Genomic DNA, 23810 nt, shown 5'->3' with positions numbered 1-23810 from the left:
GGTGACCAAGAACAGACAATCAGCCTTCCACATGATTATCGCAATACCATTCATTGGACATAGAAGAAGATAGGAAGGCCAGTCAGCAACCATGCCCGTGCAGATAGGAGATAAAAAATTGTACAGGGATAGGGCAGAAATTCCATGCGCATAGATAAAAGATTTCCTCCAAAGATAGACTCCTTCATATGCAAATATCAAGCTTCATCAGCATAAGAAACCCTAGCTCTTCATCTTCTATTAACTAGGATTTAACAAAGACCAAGGCAGCATTGGTGGCTGCACACCACAATAAAGAATACCTTGGTGGGTCTCTCAAAATAGAAGATAACAGGTACTGGTTATGTAAGAAAGGAGAAGAGAAGAATAAGGAGAGAAACTCTAAGGAAGAAAACAGTCTCATGGTATTAGAATTATAAAACTTGATTTATTTCACCAATTGGTATTCTCTACAGCAGATAATATTTATAGAGTTACAAGGAGAGGTGCCCAAGTATTCTATACAAGGAAGGACTCCACGTGATATAAGATCCAATAATACAAAGATTTGTAGATGTTCACTGAAGGTAGGACTCCATAATAGATAATCCAAAATAAGGAAATTGAGATATGTCCTATATTGGTTGATACGCCACCTCAAGGTGGGGGTTCGAAGCTTTGAATCCGTAGCTTGTCCCTTGGAAATGGGCCGTAGGAAGACCTTTCATAAAGATGTCAGCAAGCTTGTCTTTGGTTGAAATAAATTGCACCTGCAGTTCTTTCTTGGCCACCTTATTCCTCACAAAATGAAAATCAATTTCTATATGCTTTGTGCGTGCATGAAAGACTGGGTTGGCGGAGAGATAAGTGGCGCCAATGTTGTCACAGCAAAGGATTGGAGGATCTGATAAAGAGACACCCAGCTCGTGAAAAAGGGACTTTAGCCATGTGAACTCAGTGTTGCATACAGGTTGTCATTGTTGGTAACCAAGGGCAGAGCAGTGATGAGATGGCCAGTCTTGAAGCTTTGGCAGTGTCCAGTGGCTCATGAAATTTTGTTGGTAGCAGTTCAGAGCATTGCAAGCATGGGCAGCAGTGATACAAAGTGTTTGGAGGTGTTTGGTGGCTTATGGATTCATACTTGTGTCCTAATTCACAGGTCACCGCGGCTGTGGCACTTTCAGGGATTTTTCAGTGAGTCCCGAGGCAGATTTTGGAAAAGCTATGAACTGGAGAAAGTTAGTTCGTCGAGTCCCCTTTCCATCGGTTCAAACGGTTCGTTAATCCGATGTCAGACGAGGGAGTTATGAATTTTTTCGTATGGGTGCGCAAAAAAGAAGCAAACCTGAAACTGATTTGAACTCAATCATGCTCTCGGCCAGCTATGCCTGTTCAGTTTTTTATCTCAGGGGTTTAAATGCAAATCACTAATAGTTATGTCTACAGTGGCATAAATAAGTGAAACAAGGGGGTCATTTGAAATTTAAGAAGTTGGAGAGATAATGGAGTTGTAATGATGACTCTTTCAAAAAGCAAAACTTGTTGACCAAGGCAATCGTGTCTCCCATTTGTGCTTGAATTTTGAATTTCAAATGGGTTCTCAAAGGTCTTTTGAAAATTCCTTTTTGCAAGCTTTTATGGGTTGCATGCATAGAAAAGGGATGTGTGGAGCTATACATTATCATTTCCATTGGACTAATTCCCATGTGCACTTAATGTGCTTTAAGTGATTCCTTCTCCTTCAATCTTGTCCATCCATCTTGAAAGCATCCTATGGATGAGATTGAATATTCCTTAGTTACTTTTCCATGCTATTGGATTGCCCCTTCTTATCTCAAGAATTACAATTTCTGCCATTGAGTCTTATTTGAAGATTGAATTTTGGGATTTTCTATGATAGAGAAGAAAACAGCCGGGAGTATTGTGGAAAGAACTCCTCTCTCTCAAGCTTTGGATTGATAAATTGAAGGCTGTTTTAGATGGATTAAGGCTTATTTTCTCAAATGTTTTGAAGATGGAGTATTGTTTATTGAAGCCTTGTTCATGAAGAAAGTGGGGTTGTGATTGTGTTTTTGAGGAAATACAAGAAGAAGAAAAATACAAGAAGAGGAAGAAGACAAGAAGAAAGGAGCTATTGTGGTCCCCTCATGGCACTGCTTACTTGAAAGCTCAAATCTCTCCACAAAGGACAGAGTTGATACTTCCAGTGGGCTCCAACTGATTTCAGTAAAGCTCAGACCTCCTATGTGAGGGTTGTAAGCATTCTTATCACTCTTTATTTATTTATGCTTTATCCATGTTAGCGATGTATGCTAGAAATAGGTGAATATTGTTTATATACCTATTCTAGCTCGTGTTTACTTATAGGGCATTGCTATAAGCCCAAAACCCTATTGTTTTTTTTTTTTTGTACTGTATTTAGTAGGTGCTAAATACTGGGAGTGGGTGCTCTCAGGCAGTGGGTACTATTTTGTACTGGCATTACTTGCCCTCTTAGTTCTATGCTGAGAAAAATTTGGGTGTGGTTGCTCCTAGCTGTAGGTGCAGCAAAAGTTGAGTATTGACCAAATACGAAGCCCATAGTGGCATTGCTCCGTGGATGTAGTCAATTTGCCGAACCACGTATAGCTTGTGTTGTGCGCGTGGATTTGTGTGTTTGTTTATCTTGCATTTGAAGTGTGTGGGCTGTAGGATGGGTGTACACACTTGGTAGAGCCTTTGAGTCTTGCTGGGGTGTGTACACAACTTTGTGATTTGTATTCAGATCCTCTTAGTTGCTACTAGTGCCAGTGGGGAAGAAATTGAAAGAATTGGATCACTGATTCACCCTCCTCTCAGTGATAGCCATCGAACAACACTCAGCTGGGGCATCGGCCAAGGCTTTGTATTCTGATTCAGTGGACAATCTGGCCATAGTGGGTTGCTTACGAGTGGGCCACGAAATAAGATTATTCCCAAGAAAATGGCATATCCACCAGTGGATTTCCTATCATCAGAACTCCCAGCCCAATCAGCGTCCGCAAATGCCTGAAGTTGAAAATTTGAAGACCAACTAATAAGTAAACCATGAGTGCAGGTATGCTTGAGATACCGTAATAAACGTTTAACCAATGTCCAATGATCCTCCTGTGGGATTGTTCATGAATTGACATGCACGATTAACTGCATTGGCCACATCAAGCCTAGTAAGAGTAATGTACTGCAAGCCACCGACTATAGATCTATACTTGGTGACATCAAAAAATAACATGCCCCCTATGGTCGATGGGGCAGTAGTGGTAGCAATGGGTGTGTGAATTGGCTTGCAATCAGACATTCTGGCATGCTTGAGAAGATCATTGATGTAACGGTGTTGGGATAATAGGATACCATCGTGTGATCATTAATCATTCTCCCTTTGCCCTTGTTTACAATAGAGACCCTGATTATAAGTTCCTGTGGGTGTTTGGCTGCCTGTGTTTTCCTTTCCTTCGCCCTTATAACAAGCACAAAATGCAGTTTTGGTCTGCTCCTAGTGTAATTTTAGGCTACAGTCCTTCACATGTTGGGTACCGCTGTCTGGAACTTGCTACAAGGAGTAGTGCCCAAGTATTCTATACAAGGAAGGACTCCACATGATATAAGATTCCAATAATACAAAGATTTTTAGATGTTTACTGAAGGTAGGACTCCATAATAGAAAATCCAAACTAAGGAAGTTAAGATATATCCTATAGTGGTTGATACACGGAGTCACGGTTAAACATAATATCCTAACCTTGTGCAGTAACCTTTATTTATAGTAGAAAAGACAAACCATAATTGAAATAAAGGACAGGACTTATGTGAGGTCACACAAAAGTCTTTGAGAAGGAGAATATATGACAAGAATACCCCCTGTGGTACATACGGAGAACTTTAACACGTATCATGTCTTTTTTCACTTTTATATAAAACCCAGGAAAAATATAATATGCTAAAGTAAATAAAACCATAGCAACTCATGTGTCTCTATGTGTTTCTGAATATTCTTTTCTAACAAATTTTCTTTTACCAAATATTTGAAGTGTTAGTATAAGAGTGAAACATAAATGGTTGTCTTGTATGAACAGTGGGGATTGTTTGATAGACAATTTGGAAGGATGGATGCGAATGAACCAGATCCAGATGGGAGGGTACCGCAATGGGAGGAGGCATCAGTTCAGGAAATGAAAGATAAGTTCTCTGCTATTGGCTTTGGCCCTCGCCAGGTATTCTGTCTTGTCATTCTTTAACATAATTGCACTATACACTTCTGTTTGGTAATAATTTTAACATCTTTGCCTCTCTGTTTTTGATACATAGTAGTACTACTACTAAGTAGTGCAACCCTTTTTGAGGGATTGTAACCAAATAAACTAGCAATGCAGGCTACAATCCAGAAAGATACTATCCCAATAACACACCAAGGTCTAACTATCCGTTGTTTTGTCGGCTCCTCAGTTACTTGATTAGCAAATCTTACTGCCATAATAGATAAATATGTAGCTGAGAAATCAATTGGTGAATGGATCTTATTTTTTTGGGACTGCTGTAAGTTCTGCCCTTGTATAGTCTCTTTCACAAACTGCCCTTGTATAGTCTCTTTCACAAAGTATCAACCACACTTTCCTTTGCCTAATACCAAAAAAGGAGGGAGCTTCTTCTATGAAGGATTTCAGGCCCATTGCCCTCTGCAATTTGTTATACAAATTCATTGCCAAGATCCTTGCTCAAAGGCTTAAAAGTGTAGTGGATCTTTTGGTCAGTGACAACCAATCAGCCTTCATTCCTGGCAGGAACATAGCTGACAACATTCTCCTTTGCAATGATATTGTTAGAGGATTCGATAGAAAGAATCACTCTCCCTCTATCCTTCTGAAGATTGACATTCACAAGGCCTTCGACTCTCTCAGATGGGACTTCTTAGTCCAAGTGATGATGAAGATGGGATTTCCTTTGGTTTTTGTCAATTGGATTCAATACTGCATTTCCTCCCCTATGTTCTCTATTTTGGTTAATGGCAGCCCGGCGGGATACTTTGGTGCTTCGGTGGGCATTCGTCAAGGCTATCCCCTCTCTCCTTATCTGTTTGCTTTAGCTTTGGAGGTTCTCTCTCGGAAAATCCAACTGTGCACCGACCAGCAACTCATCTCTCCTTTGCCAAAGTGTAAGACTCTCAAGCTGACTCACTTGGCTTTTGCTGACGACCTTTTGATCTTTTCTAAGGCCTCCATTACTTCGCTTGAGTCTATACTGCTTTGCCTGCAACACTTCCATGAGCTTTCCGGCCTTTGCACCAATCCGGCCAAGTCTCTCTTATTTTTTGCTGGTGTCTCTGAGATGGACAAAGTAAACTTTCTTGACAAATCAGGTTTCCTTGAGGGTCATCTGCCAGTCAAATATCTGGGCTGCCTCTGATCCCTGCCAGGCTTTCAGCTCACCATTGCACCCCTATGTTGGACCTGATTCGGAAAAGACTTCAATTGTGGAAGGGTAAGTTATTATCTTATGCAGGCAGGTTGGTTCTTATCAAATCAGTCTTGGAGGCCTCTTACATCTGTTGGTCTGGTATCTATATCCTCCCGCGCTCAACCATCAAGTCTTTGGAATCCCTCCTCGCCTCTTTCCTTTGGAAGGGCAACGACTCTTCTAGATTTCTCCATCCCTTCAGTTGGGCTTCTGTTTGCTTACCTAAGAAGGAAGGTGGTCTGGGGATCCGAAGGATCAAAGATGTGAACACTGCAGGCATCATCAAGCTAATCTGGAAGCTTACTTCAAAGAAGAAGAGCATTTGGGTTGATTGGATCTACTCGGGGCCCCTCCATCAAGATTCTATTTGGACTGTTTCAGCATCGTCAGACTCTTCTTGGGTTTGGCGTATGATTCTTGCCACCCGTCACTTGGTGATTCACTCCATTCGCTCTCAGATTGGTGATGGTCTCTCCTCTTTCCTTTGGTTGGATCACTGGCACCCAAGAGGGGTTCTCCTTCACTCTGTCACTCCCAGAACCATCTATGCCTCGGGTCTCCACAGGCTCTCCTTGGTTGCTGATTTCATTGGACAGGCTGGCTGGTCCCCTCCTTCTACTTCCATTCCTGAGCTGAATCTCCTTTGGAATGACCTTCACCTCATCACCAGAAGGCCTCCGAACAGAGGAGATTGTATCTGCTGGTCCTCAAACAATTCCACCTCCTTCACCACCAAAGCAGCTTGGAACTTAGTCCGCTTGAGAGGCCCCTCAGTCCCTTGGAGGAAGCTTCTTTGGTTCAGACATCATATCCCCCGCCACTGCTTCACTGCCTGGAGGATCTTCTCGAACTGCCTTCCTACTCAAGCCTTCCTCATCAGCCGCCAGATCTCTGTCCCTCCCAACTGCTGCCTCTGTTGGAACAATATGGAAGACTTAGATCATCTCTTCTTTAGCTGCCCTACTGCTTCTGCTATTTGGAAAGGTATCCTGGCCAAATGCGGGCCTTCACCTAAAAGAATCCTTCCTTTTTCCCGTGAGTGGATATGGATTGATATGACTTTTGGAGGATCTTCCATCTGTGACTCTGTTGGCTAGATGGCTTTCTGTGCTGCCCTTAACCATATTTGGATGGAGCGTAATATCAGGAAATGGACCTCCAAATCTCAGTCCTACAACCAGATTTGGGATTCCATTTCCTTGAAATCAAAACCAAGTTATCATTTGCTCCTCCTTCTTGTATTGATTCCCCAAGGAACAGGCACATTGTTGTATCCTGGGGTCTCTCTTCTGTCTCTTTAGTCCCTACCAGCCCTCTTACTGAGTGGCTTTTTTGTTTCTCTCCCCCTTTTTTGGGGCCTTGTATTCTTTCTCCTTCTTCAGTAATGAAATTTTTATTCACCCAAAAAAAAAAAAAAAAAAAAAGGTCCAACGTTGCATAGGACTTCAAACGAATACCCATCTGCATCCAGTTTAGCAATTCATTCAGAGTTTAGCACTTTATATTTTATAGGTGTTAAAGTGTATGTCTATGTGTCTCGGTTTGTGGCCCCATGGGGGTCCATGGCTCTCTCTATCATTGGGATAAGTTAGCTAAGTAGTTTAGATTCTAATTGTTATTCTTTCCTATTTCTATTGTAATTCTTTCCTACGGTAAGTAGAATTTAGTTTCTGTTTTAATGAGTACAAGGGTATTATTGTCTTTGTACCAGTTCTGGAATGTTCCTCCTCCTATTATAAATAAAGAGGCTGTGAGCACATTGTTCACAAGCCAGTATTCACAGAATTCCACATGGTAACAGAGCAGGGAGGTCAAGTGTTCCAACTCCTGGGAAGTGCATCGGAAGAGTTTTCCTGACATTTCTTCTCCCTTGGTGCCGCGTGAAGGAAATGCCACGAGAGCTCCACGTGCAAGGACCATGGGATCTTGGCCTGCACGTGCGGGGGAGTGTTGATGTATACATTTATCCTGCCCTTCCCTAATAGTTCGAGCTTTTAGGTGAAATGGTAGTGAACAGTTTCCTATTGTGATTTAGTCTTTAGTAGTAGCTAGCTGTAATCAGTTTCCTTCCAAAAATTCCCATTGCAAAAACAACTGGCTGTGAACCATTTGGGAATTTCTATGGTTCAATGTTCAACACTTTAAAGTGCCCGCATTTATATTTCTGAGCCAATTCCTATTGAGGAAAACATAAGAGCATCCAATTCTACCCATAGTTGTGAACAATAATAGTAAAAGTGGTCAATTGCGCATTATCAGAATAATTACAAAAAGCACATAATAAAATTGCAATTATTAATTTAATCACATTAAATTGGGTTTGATGGGCACACATCAATTGTAAATAAATCCAACAGCTGTCTGCCAAATCACAGGACAAAAATTAAGAGCCCTTTAGCTATGGTCGACTGCTTCCTCTCCCCCCACCCCCACTGCTTATCTATATTAATCCATATCTCAATCTCTGTAGTAGTCTTATGCCAAGTGATGGGAACTGATTGAGTGATCCTACCAAGGTAGCCTTATGTGAGTCAAACTCAAAACTATTAAATAGAACTATTATTTATGAATCTAACTCAATCTTAGTAATAAAACTATTTACTCATAAGTGCTCTGTAAGATGGGTATAACTAATAATCCTCCCATAGTAATAGTTTTGGTACATTTTAGTCCCCCACTTAACAATATAGCGAGACAGACATTAGGGTATGGAATTAATTATTGTCACCACCCTAGTCCATTGAAACAGCTTATTCAAAGAATCTTGATATTAATTGGACAAATTTTTTTAAAAAACTTCTTTTAAAATATAATTATCAATAAATATTAATATTTTTAAATCCATTTGCAAACTATTGAGCAAACATGCCACTGAGCTTGGAGTTTCTGTCCAATCACAATAGAACATCTCAAAATATCTAGATATTCACCCTATTCGGGAAGTGGATTACCTATTGAGAATCTATTCCATTCACAAACAACTACTCAGCCTTATCCCAACTAAATGGGGTCGGCTACATGGTCCATCCCCAGCTCGAGACACTCACTAGATTTATTACTCCTAATTTTTCCAAATCTCTTTATTTTTTATTGTTAATTCTTTTGGTGGATTTAGATAAGGTTCTCTACTGTACATGCATAGATATGTACAGAAATTAAAAATCTCTTCTTCCGTTTATTTCTCTGTATCTATCAAAATAGATAGTAACAATGTTTAAAATTCAATCTGTATAGATGATAATAGAAAAATGATTTTCATGAAGCATCTCACTGATACACATGCTGATTTTCCTAATCATAAAAGCTATGAGGATTGTGTTAGAATCATTATAGTTTCATCCTAGCTTATGTTGACAGAAGCCATGATTAAGGCTTCAAGCACACTACATTCATTGTTACCTAATAGGGTTTATATAGACTGTTAAACAAGAGAATATCCCTCTCGGGTTAGCATCAGATATTCTGGTGCTAATACCTAGAGGGGATTCCCTCCTTTCTTTTCTTGTATTTTTTGATTCCTGATTTGCCCCTGTACACCCTACACTCTATATATATCATTGTTCAGGCCCTCTCTCATCGTGAGAGTGCTGCCGATCTCTGGCTCTCTCTTTATCTCTTCTTCTTCTTCTTCTTTTTCTCTTCTCTATCTACCTATTTCTCTTTATTTACATGGTATCAGAGGAATCTGATTGATTCGTACACACTTCACTCAAGCTTTCTCCTTTCTTCATTGTCTCTACATCCAACAACAAGAGGAACAAAACTTTGATTGAGTGTTGAAGGTTCTTCGGTTCGTTTTCTGCAGTAGGGGGTGCTTTCACCCCACTTTTGAGGTTTCGAAAATTTTATGATGGCTTGAAGACATCGAAATATCACCCAATCAAGTTCGATGTCCTTTATTATTTTTTGGTTGCATGTTGATTGAGATTTGATCGACATTTATGGTCGATATTGCTGGATTTTTTTGGAATTTGATGTGAATATCATCCTGTGGATTGATATTTTTTGGGGGGGGCATGTTTGCTTGTCTATTTGAACTGGCAGCGGCGGAGTTCTTGTTTCAGATTGATATCTATCAATATTTGGGGCTGTTTAATGGTTGTTGGACTGGCTGCTATTTTATTTGGGACTGTTTTGTATTTTCTGCTGCATCTGCTTTGTTATTTGGAGGACTACTGCTAGATATTTTTCTGGTACTTTCTTATTGTTGATTTGTGATGGGTGACTCACAAAATGATTCTAAAATGGTGACTGAGATTGTATCCACTTCCTCTACTTTTCTTAGCTCCAAGAATTTGGAAGGTAGTCATAACTTTCAGCAATGGCAGAAGATTGTGTCATTGGTTCTCACTGAAAGAGGAGATAAAAATTATTTCACTGTTATTAAAGCGTTTCAATGGGGACCATGTTTAGTATATGGGCTCTTTTGTCTGAACACATGTCAACATTAATCAGAGTTGGTGTCCAATCTTTACTATCAGTTAAGAACAACTCAGGTTTATTAAAATCAATTATTGACAACAGTACAACATACAATAATAATCTTTGTGAAGATATGTATGGAAATAGAAATATAGAATATTAGTTTAGTCAAATTTTTTGTTGGCTATATATCTCTTAACATTAATATGGTGGTATTTGTTTAGAGGATTGCTGATTTTTGGTTAATTTTCTTTTTGCTTTTTGTTGGGTATATATTTCTAACATTAATATGGCAGTCTTTATCTTGACCATTGCTTACGGGACTTTTTTTTTTTCTTTTCTTTTCGGGGGGGGCAGCTAGCTGTTATGTCAGCATTCCTAGGTCCTGATCAGATGGCAATTGAAAGTCTATTAGCTTCGGACCCAGTTGTTTTGCCATGGGTTCAGAAATACCAACGTAGCCGTGAAACAGTGTCTCAGACAGACTATGAGGTAAGCATAATTTGTGTCTTCTTTTCAACATACCACAAAGACAAATAGAGGAAGTAGATCCTTTTCAATTCACTATTAATTTAGATAACTTGAAGAACCTGAATGCTGTTGGTGTCACTGCATTTGGTCCCTAGAGGAAAATTTTTTGACCCAGCTTTCCTGGGACAATTCAGGATGCTCCATTACAATAGATCAGACCCAATTGTCTTTGCCAGTCTAGAGCTTGGATAGGTGGCCCTGCTAATATACCATATGCTTGTAAAGACTGGAACTGAGGCAACAAATTTATTTGTGAAGCCCAAAGGCATGCCAAAATTGGGTGCTAATGAGGCTGAAAGAGCCTAGCTGAAGCTTAATTCGAGCTTTTTACCATCATTCCTGACAGATTATAGTAGTAAACCATCACAAATTTATACATATCTTGCAAAATTAATTTGCATCAGCAGGGATTTCTAGGCTGTAGAACTGATTCATACATTTTTTGGAATGGAAAGAACTAATGGGGGAGGGGGAGGGGGAGGGGGAGTGGAAAAGCGTGAAGATTTCCTGTCAAATTTTATAGTATCACAACTAATAACAATTTGTTTTTTTGTGGCATCTTTCGACAGGTTGACCTTATAACTACCCTCACAAAACTTAGTTGCTTGGGCCAACAAATTAACTATGAGGCCTATACATATCCTATCCCAAAGGTTGATTTAACAAAATTGAAGTTATAGAATTTAAGATTGCTGAAGAAGAAGCACCCACTCAGCAGAGTCGGTTTTTTCAGTTGTTAACTTAAAGATGAGTTCAATAAAGTGCTATCTGTAACTAGTTATTAACTTTAGGCTATTTTAACTGTAATTGTAGCTTTCATTTTTGCACACCTAGAGTCGGAATCTGAATCTCTCGGTGAATGGTTTATTTTTGCAAAATGGAGGATTGGGGTTGCCAATCTGACTTTTTAAATCACTCCTTGAATTCTATTTCATGGCCAACCATTTACTGGAAACTAAAACTGATGTTCAAAATCTAAAGAAAAAGTTCCTACAACCATCACCATTGCCTTAGCTCTAGTGCTCATCCTGAGACGTACTTCATTTCTTGTCCAAGTTTCTTATCAGCTTGAACCTTTGCAACATATTGCAAATATGGGTAGTAGATATAGAGTCCACCAATCATGAGAGTAGATTCAATTGACAAACTTTATTCAAAAGGGATAAAGGAATCAAAATTACATTTTTTTTTTTGTATATCTTTCGGTTTCTTCAAAGAGGCCAGGTAAGAGCAGTAGATCTGTTTCCAATGTTTGTCCTCTCCAAAATGGAAACATTTTCCCTTCGTGTGTTTCCTTTTCTCTACCCAACCCTCTTCTGGGTTACTCTTCTTGGCATTCTTCTTCTTTCTTCTTGCCTTTGGGCTTAGAAGAAGATGGTAGATATTCCTCATTATCATCATAGTGAAGAATGGAAGGAGAATCTTTCTCCAGGATAGAGGCAATTTCTTTAGTAGTAAGGAGTACATTAATACTCCTAACTCTAGTCGATGTAATTAGGTCTAGTTAGTTTATGGTGCAACTTGTAAGAGCAGTCAAGGTAGTATTGGTAGAGGTTGACACATTGAAATATCTATAAACATGTACAATTATGAATTAATAGGTACGACGGAAAACCATCAAATACAAAGTGGACGAAATTAAATCAATGGTGGTTCACATTACACGCTTTTCTCAAAGCATATGCATGTGAATTGGAACAAGACAATCCTTATGTGGACAACTTACCACTATTGGAAGTCATTGGACACATGTTGATTGGATGGACTAAGATATCCACATTGTGGCTTCCAATACTTTTGGCCACCTAAGTAGCATGCCCAGTTCCTATCGGCTGATATATGCTCAAGTCAAGTATAATCATTTTTACCAAAAAAAAAAAAAGAGTGCAGTATAGCCATGATCTCATAATGAATCACATCGTTGTGAGAGATGCCAACTATTGTAGTGCTCTTCCAATCAACATTGTGCCCATTACCTGTGTCATAAGAGATGAACGTATACCATTCTGGCGAATAACCCAGGCACTCTCCTATCAACATTTGCGAGAGTTGATCTACAAAACTTCTATGCCCATTGATAACAAGAGACCGTGGGATTTACTACCCGTTAAGAATCCCCATATCACATTTGCTTTTGTAATTGAGGGAATAAGTCAGTGAATTCAAAAAACATCTCATGACAAAGAAATTAAAACAAACAACACATATAACACATCTCATGATAAAGAAATATGATATACATCACATGCAAATTAAACGAAATAAATGGCCAGTTATGAGATGGAAAATTCCAAGATGCAAGAGAGTAATGTATCATCCAAAACATTGCTCTCATTCATCAAAATTAATTTATTTATTATGATATTATAATTATGTGTCTCATGCAATAAGTGATGTAGGTGTTAGAAAGTCGATGTTCATCTCTGTTTCCAATTAAAGGAATCTCCGCCTCCTTTTGAAACATTGTCTCCATCTCCATCTCAAAATATATTACAATACTAAATCTATTTTTAAATCCCAATTAAAGAAAACTCGAAAAACCAACCAATCAATTAGACTGCCCAAGGGGAGTACATAGATTTATAAGAAGAAATGGGAGAAAGATTTATATATATATACCACATCTATCACATCAAATGTAATTTAATTTGCCTTAACACAAAATTTAGATTTACTTTAATAATCCCATAACCACCATGTATGCAATTTCAAGGTCCTTCAAGATTTACAATATGGAAATAAAATATTTACTATGTTCTCTTTGGTATAGTTTAAATTTATGTTTATCTGACACATAAACATAAATAGATGTGTTTGATATGATTTATGACCCCTATTTCTCATTAAAATAAATTAGTATGATGCCCAAATCTCAATTGGGTTTCATCTCCTGTCACAGGTAACCCTTGTATCAATTACAAGCCCCATATTCACACGTGTTATAACATGTAAGTCCATTTGATGCTCAAATCTCATTTTCAAATAATTCAATATTATATGGGTCCCATCTAATCAAAACCATTGTTGGAAAATCAGGTTTTGACTCGATTGACCTATCTGAGTATGGTGAAAAAACAGGATTCTTGGTCAAGAGTCGTGAAGACCCGTTCTGTGTAAAAAAATCAATAATAATAAGGCGGGCCGATTCTACATTGATTCAATTTTTTTGTCGAGTCTTGCCAAACTCACCGAGTTTGGTTTTAAAAAAACAAAACACCAAAAGGCTCGCACGACCTTCTCTATTCCAGACCGTGCATGAAAACTATTGTCTAACTTCACTATTTTTGCAGTCAAGATCTCTGAATTAAAATAGTAGTGATTTTGCAAAGAAAATCACTACTTATCTTTTCATCATGAGTAAGTCGGAGGAACCAAGGTTCAAGCGGAGCTCCCTAGACTTTTTGTTCTAGCCTTCTCCGTTGTCGGAGCCAACTGATCCCAAGGCAACCTACTGGTCTTCCGTCCTTCTCACCTTAGCGTCTCATTTGTTGCTTCCCTTGGCTCGAACTATATTTCCAAGGCTGCTAGTTAAGCTTTGCATTTCGTTTTCTGGGATTTATTCCTTCTCTCCACCGCCTTTTCCTGCAAGCGTCAGTTAAGCTACGACGATGCTGGCTATCACTGGTCTTCTAAGTTTTTCCTGTGATTTGGTGGGGTGAAGCGGAGCTACCTACGTATCCTCGATGCATGTTCTCGCTTCTTTATATCAAGTGCGATGGTTCATATTCTTCACTTTGCTGCGGCCCAGCTCTGATTTTTTGGAATCAAGACGTTACGGGCCAGTTCTGATTTCTTTGGAATCAAGTTGATTTCTCTTTACAGAAGACGTCTGTTGTCTCTGCTGGTAGCAGTATTTGAAATTTGCCGTTGATTTCGTCCCTATTAAGGCGCGCCCTTCTCATTGGTGATATTCTGTTTTATACATTCACTAGTCAGAATCATCAGAAAAGAAAGCACAGTGAGTCTCTTCTCTTTCATCTTTGTAGTTTGGTGGGTCGATATTGGGTTTTCATTTACTGTGTTAAAGATTCCTGAGTTTACTTGTCTTATGCATCTAGTCTTTATTCTTCATTTACTCCTCTTGCATGTCATCATCACAAGCATCATTTCTCATTAACAACCGAGAGATCTTCTCTCTCCCAATTTTCTCTCCAACTACCATGCATTTACCATTTTCAGCATTATCACATGAGGCAATTCCTTAGATATGAATGTTAGGGTTAGGGTTTTAAGCACAAGGTTGCTTAAAGCATTACACCCTGAGTATCTAGTTTGGAATACCCAGACTGCTGCCTCCAGCTAGTATATATAGGAAAACTAGGGTTTAGGTCAGATGGGCTAATTACTAGATTGCCCCTCACAGCCTGGGCATTAATACAAGTAGGATTATATTAGAACATATAAAGGGATATTACATAAATACCCTTACAATCTCCTCCTATGTTCTACATATATCCATTACACATGTATAGGAACCATTGTTCAATCAGTAATTGAATCAATATAAATTGAATATCAATAATCCAATAAATCAAATAAGAAATAAGTAAACTTCAAGAAATAAAACAAAGGTTTTAGATCAAAACTAAACCCAACAATAAATCCGAAGTTCCACATGCAAGTGGCTAAACCAAAAGAAATAATCAAAAGGAAAAGTCCTTGCAATCCATGTGACTTTACTCATCAAGTAAGTCATCCTCATCGAGATCCAGATTCAACCGTTCTCCTCCATCTTCGCCATTCTCTGTAATTTGTCAAATATGAATTTCATAAGATATTATGAATTCAATCATTTGCACAATAGTATGTAGTTCAACAATAAGAACTTAGTACATCTCATATATGGCTGAAGGTAAATCAAAAACAATAAGCATCATCATCAAGTTTCTTTACAAGAACTCGATCCTATATAGTCTCTATCATAAGGACCATACCATGTTTCCATTTGGAATACTGTATTCGTCATATCAGTCATAGATTTATGTTGTATCATCAAATTTGGAATGGTACACCATACTATGAAAGACATGTCATCAAATTTGGAATGACATAAAGACTAGCACAATATCATTGAAACATATCAGACATTTTTCATATTCCTTTGTGGAATAACAAAGTAAGGAGACTTCACATGAAAATTTGCTACACCATCAAGTTTGGAATGGTTTCACAAACCCCCATACTTAGTAACCTAACTAAGTTATCTCGAAAACATGTAAACGTCCGAATGCTTACCAAGGCTAGATGAGATTCGAATAATTCAAAATAATATTGGGTTAGGTTAAGACCTGACTAAATGGTCTTTAACCCCATCTCCCCTGTAGTTTTGAATGTTCGATCTTTGTTCAATCCCTTTGTAAGGGCATCTGCCGTATTATCCTTCGATCTCACATCAATCAAAGTGATAATCCCTTGTTCTGTTCTATAATTCAGCATAGCCTGTTTCAGCCTGATGTGTATCCTCTTACCATTAAAGAGTGAGTTATTCACAATCGTCTTGGTTGCTTGATTATCACAGAATATAGATATAGAGGTTTAACTTAAAACTCCTCAATGGAATATCCATGATCGAGATCCTTTATCCACTCTGCTTCATCTCCCTGAAGCTAGAGCATAAAGTTCCGATTCCATAGATGACAGAGCAATACTAGTCTGTCTTTTGGATTTCCATGCTACAATGCTCCTCCTAGTGTAAATACATAACCACCGGTGGATCTCTTTGTCTCCCAAATCTGAGCACCAAGATGCATCGAATATCCTTCCAAAGTTGGAGGATGTCCATTATAGCATAAAGCATAACCTTGAGTACCCTTAAGGTATCTCATCACCTCGATAGGGCATCCCAATGCTCTTTTTCAGGATTACTAGTGAAACGACTCGATGCCTACCGTAAAGGCTATGTCTGGCCTAGTACAACTCATTGCATACATGAGACTACCAATCAGTTTAGAATAATCTAACTGATTCACGATGTCACCTGTGTTAGGTTTCAACCGTTTGTTATAGTCATAGGGTGTCTCAATCGGTTTACAATCACTGTATCCCCAACTAGAAAGTAGCTTCTCAATGTAATGAGTCCGACTAAGGGTGATCCCTTGCTCACTAAGCTTACTCTCATCCCAAGAATGGTGTCTACCACACCAAGATCTTTCATGTCGAATTCTTTGGACAAGATTTCTTTAATGTCACTCACTACAGAGAGATCAGAACCTAGAATCAACATGTCGTCTACATACAAGCAAATAATCGCGACCTTGTTTGACTCAGACAAAAAATAAAGGCACTTATCCGAGTTGCTGGTTTGAAAACCAAAGCTCTTTACTGTCTTGTCAAACTTCTCATGCCACAATTTAGGTGTTTGTTTAAGACCATAGAGAGATTTGTTTAATTTACAAACTCTTTTTTCCGAACCTTCCATGACAAACCCTTCAGGTTGGTTCATGTAGATTTCTTCTGTTAGGTCTCCATTAAGGAAAATCGTTTTTACATCCATTTGATGCACAACATAGTGCTCAATAGATGCTATGGCAAGAAGAATCCTTATTGTTGCCAAATGGCAGACCGGGGAGTAGATGTCAAAATAATCTATCCCTCTCACCTGTTTATAGCCCTTAGCTACTAATCGTGCTTTATACCTGGCTATAGACCCATCCGGATTAAGTTTCTTCTTCAGTACCCACTTACACCCTATTGTCTTGGCCCCTCTAGGCAGATCAACAAGGTGCCAGGTCTCATTCTGCATTAAAGAGCTCATTTCCTCATCAATGGCTTCTTTCCATAACAGGAGTCCCTAGATCTCATCGCTTCCTTATAGGTGGATGGATCAGCCTCTAAATGGTAGGTCACAAAATCCTCACCAAAATTCTTGGGTACTCGATCTCTAGTAGATACTCTTCTAGATTCGATTCAAGGAGCATTGTGGGAGTAGTGTCGAAACAATTGGTTCAGATTCCAAAGGTGATTCTCGTAACCACTTGGTCAAACCAAGCAAGGTCAGGCCTTTATCTCTAAGGAATTTATCCTCAAAAATATAGCATCCCTAGATTCTATCACCACATTGGTTGATAGATCCAAAACCGGTCTGCAAGATCGTTTCTTCGCACAACCTAGATATACACAAGTGTTTGTTCTAGTTCCCACCTTAGGTCTCCTAGGGTCTTGTATCCTAACATAAGCTATACAGCCCCAAACCTTAAGAATGTCATATCTACAGGGATGATTATGCCATAGTTCATAAGGTGTAGAAGTCAGTTTTGAATGTGGTAGTCTATTTAGAATGTGATTTGCAATCAACACTTGCTTCTCCCCAATAGCAAGAGGGCATACCACTGTCAATAACATGGAGTTTAACATCTCTGTTAACGTCCTGTTCTTTCTTTCAGCTATGCCATTTGATTGAGGTGAGTAAGGAGCAGTAGTTTCAAGGATTATGCCTGCAGAGGCACAAAATTCCTTGAACTATGTCAATTTGTATTCTCCTCCCCTATCACTTCTAAATCTTTTAATTTTCAAGTTCAACTGATTCTCTACCCTATTCTTGAAAATTTTAAATTTTTCAAAAGCTTCATCTTTAGATTTTAACAGGTATAAATGATGATCTAGAAAAATCGTCTATAAATGTTATCAAATACTTCCGACCTCCTCTAGTTGTGTAGCTTTTAAAGTCACAAATGTCAGAATGTATAAGTTCAAGAAGTTGAGTGCTCCTAGAAACCGGTCTGAACGGTTTTCTAGTTATTTTAGTTTGAGCACACACTTCACATCTGTTAAATCTAATTGAAGTGTCTAATGGTAAATTATGAGTTTTAGCTAGTTTGAGCATTTTTCTATAGTTCACATGTCCTAACCTACAATGTAGTATTTTGGGATCAAGTGAATTATGGTTAACCTGGTTTATTGTCTCATTAGCTAAACTCAACCTAAGCATACCATTCAAATTATAAGCACATCCAAAATAAAAGGAGTTAACAGACAATGTTACTCTACCACTACTAAAAGTAATAGACATGCCAGCATCAAGCAAAATTCCAATGGAAATTAAATTCTTTTCAAAATCAGGAAAGATTTTAACATTTTTCAAAGTTAATATTTTACCTGATGATAGAACCAGGTTCGCTGTCCCTTGTTGAGCCACTTCCACGACGTCTCCATTTGCAACTGATGACGGTCTCGCTACTTGAACAACATCGGTGAGCGAGGTCCTTGCTATTGCAAACATGACAAGTCGCTCCGAGTCTAACCACCAATCGAAGATGTCTTGGCCAACCCCTTACCCTTGCCAACCATGGCAACAAAGTTAGTAGGCTCAGTCTTGTCCACCAGCATGTGAACTTCCTTCTGTGGTGTGTCAGTGTTCCCTTTCTTAGGACCCCTACACTCAGATGCATAGTGATCCCACTTTCCACCGTTGCGGCACTTGCCCCTCTTTTTAAAATTAGTCTTTTTGGCCTCCAACTGTTGGGGTTTTTTCTTAGGTGGCTTGGACTGCCTAGGATATTTCTGGGGTTGTGAAACCAAATTGGCAGATGCCTGTTGTTGTTTCACCATCTCCAAGTTATTCCTGACTCTGTTCTCATCTTCGATTCTAATGAACCGTTTGAGATCATCCAGCCCCACTTGTGTTTTCTTTCTGTGCATCTCAGTTTTAAAGGAATGCCAGGTAGAGGGTAACTTAAAGATAATTGCACCCACTAAGAATGCATCAACAACGGGGATGTTTTCTTGGTTCAATTTTGTTCTCAAGTTCTCAAAGTCTGTTACTTGTGGAAGTATCTCCTTATCTTCTTGAAACTTGAAGTCCATAAACTTGTCAACCAAGTGAGTTTTTGATAGGTCCTCCTCCTTTTTGAATTGGGCTTCTAGGTTTTTCCAAATCTCTTTTGCAGTCTCATATTTACTATAGGTCTCTGCCAATTATCGACAGCGAGTTCAATAGGTAGTCTTTGCAAAAGTCTTCGTCACTTATCCATTGGGCTTGATTAGGTCCGTACAATCGGAAAATTTATTTACTACGATTGTAGAAAATATTGAGGTACTTCAGTCCAAACCGAGTCCTCCTTTTCCAAGAACTGAACTCAGAGCCACTAAAGCTTTCCAATTTGATCATCTCAATTGGAACAGCATGTTTCTCCATTGTTAAGTGATTTGTTTATATGTCCAAGTAAAAATAAAAAATAAATACTTCAAAGAACGATCACACCTGAGATGGAGAACCCTGGATTCAGACGATGGAGGAAAAGATTACAGCGATGCAACGGCGTCACTAAATAAAATAGTCCCACTCCAATGAGAACTCAGCAAATTCCTGAACTTGAGTGCGTCTGAGAAACCAGCAGCGGAACAAAAGGAGTGATTGGCTTCAAATTCTGAATCTTTGAATTTCTCTAGAACTTCCTTTTTGTTTTCCTTTCGATCAAATCAAAGTTTGATTAAAGCTTTGTCACAAGAAAAGACAAACCGTGATTGACTCATAAATCGATCAACACACACGAAGCCGATCTTGGAATCGTGAATGATGAACACCAAGGCCGATCTCTCAAAAACAAATTGTGAATCCAAAAAATCCAACACACTTTCCTTTATTTAATCAATGAAGGAAAAAAAAATCGAAAACGAACTTCAAGAGCAGAACCGTGATTGAAGAACAACGAACCATAAATCGATCAACACACACGAAGCCGATCTTGGAATCGTGAATGATGAACACCAAGGCCGATCTCTCAAAAACAAATTGTGAATCCAAAAAATCCAAAGCTGATCTTGATCGCAGGGAAACAAATATCCTAATGCTTTAAGATTGTTAGGGTTAGGGTTTTAAGCACAAGGTTGCTTAAAGCATTACACCCTGAGTATCTAGTTTGGAATACCCAGACTGCTGCCTCCAGCTAGTATATATAGGAAAACTAGGGTTTAGGTCAGATGGGCTAATTACTAGATTGCCCCTCACAGCCTGGGCATTAATACAAGTAGGATTATATTAGAACATATAAAGGGATATTACATAAATACCCTTACAATGAAGACTTACCATTCACAGTGTTATCATATGTGGCATTTCCTTAGATATGAAGACTTACCATACACAGCATTATCACATGTGATAATATCTTTTGTAATACCTAATTTCCTATTGTGTATTATTCCCTAGGATCTCATCATAAGATCACAGTGTAATCTCCTGTATATATATATACTCTACCATTACTATAGAGATAATCAAGGTTAATGAATACACTATTGATTTCTAACATGGTATTCAGAGCTAGATGCTCAAACGAGTTCCCCTTCCCTAACTAGTTCTTCTTTTTTCCCCTCCCACGATTGGACTTCATGGCCGACCAAGGCAGCTTCATTGTCAACTCCACCGCCCCTCCCCCATCATCCATTGCACCCCCCACACCTGGCTCGGGTGCTCATCACTTTCTCTCAATCAAACTCAACTCTACAAATCACATCTACTGGAACACGCAGGTTGTCCCTTACCTAATCGGACATCGCATTTATGACTATGTTATTGGCGACAAACCATGCCCCGATGATCCTGAGAAAGCAGCAGAATGGCGTGTTCAAGATGCCGCCATTATGAGTCTCCTTATCACCTCTCTTGACAAAGATGCTCTACCACTGGCTGTTGGTCGTCTAAGCGAAGAGATCTGGGACGCCCTCACAACAGCCTTTAGCAATCCCAACACTCCACGCATACTTGCCCTCAACTTTGCACTTCAAAACTTGGTGCACAAGCATGATGAAACCATTTCTCAATTCGTCCATCGAGCAAAGGAACTTTTCGATGAACTGGCTGCCGCAGGCAAGCCGCTCCCCATAAAGGACATCAACATTATCTTCCGGTCTTTACGAGAAGAATATCAATCCGTCGTTCCTACCATGATGTATCGCCAACCATCGCTATCTTACTCTGAACTTCATGGGCTCCTCATGAGTCATGAGTCTCTCATCACCTCATGATGTGCAACTATTGATCCATCTGCCGCCGCTTTAGCCAATCTCACCCAACAAGGCCGCGGCTCTGGCTCTCCCTCTGCTGGCCGTGGCACCTCTAGAGGTCAGGGTCGTGGTCGTGGTTTTGGACGATTCAATGCTTACGCGCACAGCCCATGCACCATATGTGGCCACACCAACCATCAGGGTCCCTCATGCTATTATCGCCAGCAATCCTCCAACAACAATCAACAACCACCCCTTCTCCCTACCCCGTCACCCTCCTCCCCTTACCCTCGACCATCAACCCAACCCATCGCATACCACACCCATAACCCTCAACCCTCCATCCATAACCCTCCCCCCTCCATCGTCCCTCCACAACAGCCCCACGTCCCTGCCCATTGGATTCCTGATACAGGTGCCACTCACCACGCCACCCCTGATCTCCAATCCTTCACTACATATGATCCATACGCAGGTACCAATCAGCTACAAGTAGGTAATGGTACTAGTCTACCCATCGTAAACATTGGTTCAGTATCTCTTCCCTCTTCTAATTGCTCTTTTTTACTTTCTGATGTTCTTCATGTCCCCTCCCTAACTAACTCTTTAATTTCTGTTCAAAAATTTTGTCGTGATAACCATGTATTGTTTGAGTTTCACTCCTCCTTTTTTTCTTGTGAAGGATCTGGTCACCAAGGCGATTCTCTTTTCCGGACCCAGTAAAGATGGTTTATATACCATGTCCACTGCCTCCCCTCCTTCTGCAAACTTGGCATCTGCTTCCTCCTATGATCGTTGGCACCATTGTTTGGGACACCCAGATGATCGTGTTCTTCATGTCATGGTTCTGGATCAGCATCTCCCACGGACTCCTCACCTCTGCTCTGCTTGTTAAATGGGCAAGGCCCATCATTTACCTTTAACTGAAACTGTTTCTCGTAGTAATTTTCCTTTAGATCTAATTTTCAGTGATGTATGGGGACCTCATCCAACTGCCTCTTCTGAAGGCAACCGTTATTTTTTAATTTTCGTTGATGATTTTAGCAAGTTCATTTGGTTTTATCCTTTGAAATTAAAATCTGATGTATTCCCTAGTTTCATTAAATTTAAAGCCCTGGTAGAAAACCAATTTTCACGACCTATCAAGGCCATTTAGACTGATTGGGGCGGTGAATTCCGTTCCCTCTCCTCCTTTTTGCCACCCATTGCATCCAACACCGTGTCTCCTGCCCGCACACTCATGAACAACAGGGCTCTGTTGAAAGATGTCATCGGCACATTGTTGAAACAGGTCTCACCCTACTTTCTCATGAATCTGTTCCCCCTATTTACTAGGATTATGCTTTTGAGACTGCGGTTTACTTAATCAACTGTATGCCCTCTCCTGTTACTGGGAATATTTCCCCCTATCAACTAGTGACCCAACAAGCTCCTGACTGCTCTTTCCTCCGTGTCTTTGGTTGCCTCTGTTTTCCTTGGCTTAGACCTTACCATGCCCATAAGATGGACCCTAGATCCTCTCCTTAGGTTTTTCTAGGATATAGTCCATCACATGTAGGTTACCGTTGTATGGATCTCCTCACCCATCGCATCTACATTTCCCGCCATGTCCAGTTTAATGAGGATGTACTTCCATTTTCTCAACAAGCCCCAACCCCCCCCCCCCCACTTCCCTCCAACCACCACTACCCCTTGGGCCATGGCCCCCAATATTACAGGCCCTCCACCTCACACAACCCCACCTCCCCACCAAGACCTTCCCTTACCTGTCCAAATCCCTCCATCACCCAACCCACCTCACCTAACTCTACCACCCCCCATGGCTCCCTTGGAATCCCCCCCCCCAAGTCCTCCAATAAAAACCAGGTCTCTACTTGACCTCTATGCCAACCCAACGCCCACCACACCACTCCTTCCATAATCGACCTCACCTTTGAGCCCACCTGCTTTTCATAGGCTAATAAATTCCCTCACTAGCGACAGGTGATGGCTGATGAGTTTAATGCCTTGTTACGCAATGGCACATGGTCACTTGTGCCCTATCAGGTGACCATTAATCTAGGTGGCTACAAGTGGGTCTATAGGGTTAAACGCAAGGCTGATGGCTCCATTGAGCGATATAAAGCCCGCCTTGTGGCAAAGGGCTTCCACCAACAATCGAGATTGGATTACAATGAAACATTTAGCCCTGTCATCAAACCCACCACCATTCGCACCGTTCTATCCCTAGCAGTTTGATGTTCCGAATGCCTTTTTACATGGCGTACTTGATGAGGTGATTTACATGTCTCAACCACAGGGGTTTACTAATGCCAATCTCCCCAATCATGTGTGTCGCCTTCACAAATCTCTTTATGGGCTTAAACAGTCCCCACAGGCTTGGTTTCATAGATTATCGGAGTTCTTGGTCTCCTTTGGTTTTCGGTCATCCCAAACCAACACATCTCTATTTATTTATAAGCATG

General features: G+C 39.9%; 2 protein-coding genes across 3 annotated transcripts in view; both read left to right on the top strand.

The window, feature by feature from the left end:
* LOC122666184 (thylakoid lumenal 29 kDa protein, chloroplastic-like) overlaps positions 1–23810 on the top strand; it is a 70974-nt gene that overhangs the window by 37534 nt on the left and 9630 nt on the right. Inside the window, exons 7-9 of one of the 2 annotated variants that reach the window (XM_043862325.1) lie at positions 4071–4208; positions 10228–10362; positions 10971–11092. In XM_043862325.1, coding sequence (XP_043718260.1) covers positions 4071–4208; positions 10228–10362; positions 10971–11081 — 384 coding nt within the window. In that variant the 3' untranslated portion in view covers positions 11082–11092. Of the gene's footprint in view, positions 1–4070; positions 4209–10227; positions 10363–10970; positions 11106–23810 lie in introns of those variants that run through there. The other variant, XM_043862324.1, reaches the window with a different exon arrangement.
* Positions 20731–21366, top strand: LOC122664443. Its single transcript, XM_043860254.1, has one exon. The coding sequence runs from the start codon at positions 20731–20733 to the stop codon at positions 21364–21366; it is 636 nt and encodes a 211-aa protein (XP_043716189.1).

The sequence above is a fragment of the Telopea speciosissima genome, chromosome 6 (assembly GCF_018873765.1).
Source record: "Telopea speciosissima isolate NSW1024214 ecotype Mountain lineage chromosome 6, Tspe_v1, whole genome shotgun sequence".
Taxonomy (NCBI): domain Eukaryota; kingdom Viridiplantae; phylum Streptophyta; class Magnoliopsida; order Proteales; family Proteaceae; genus Telopea; species Telopea speciosissima.
Note: the sequence above shows the minus strand (reverse complement) of the source record. Positions and strands in the feature narration are given on the sequence as shown.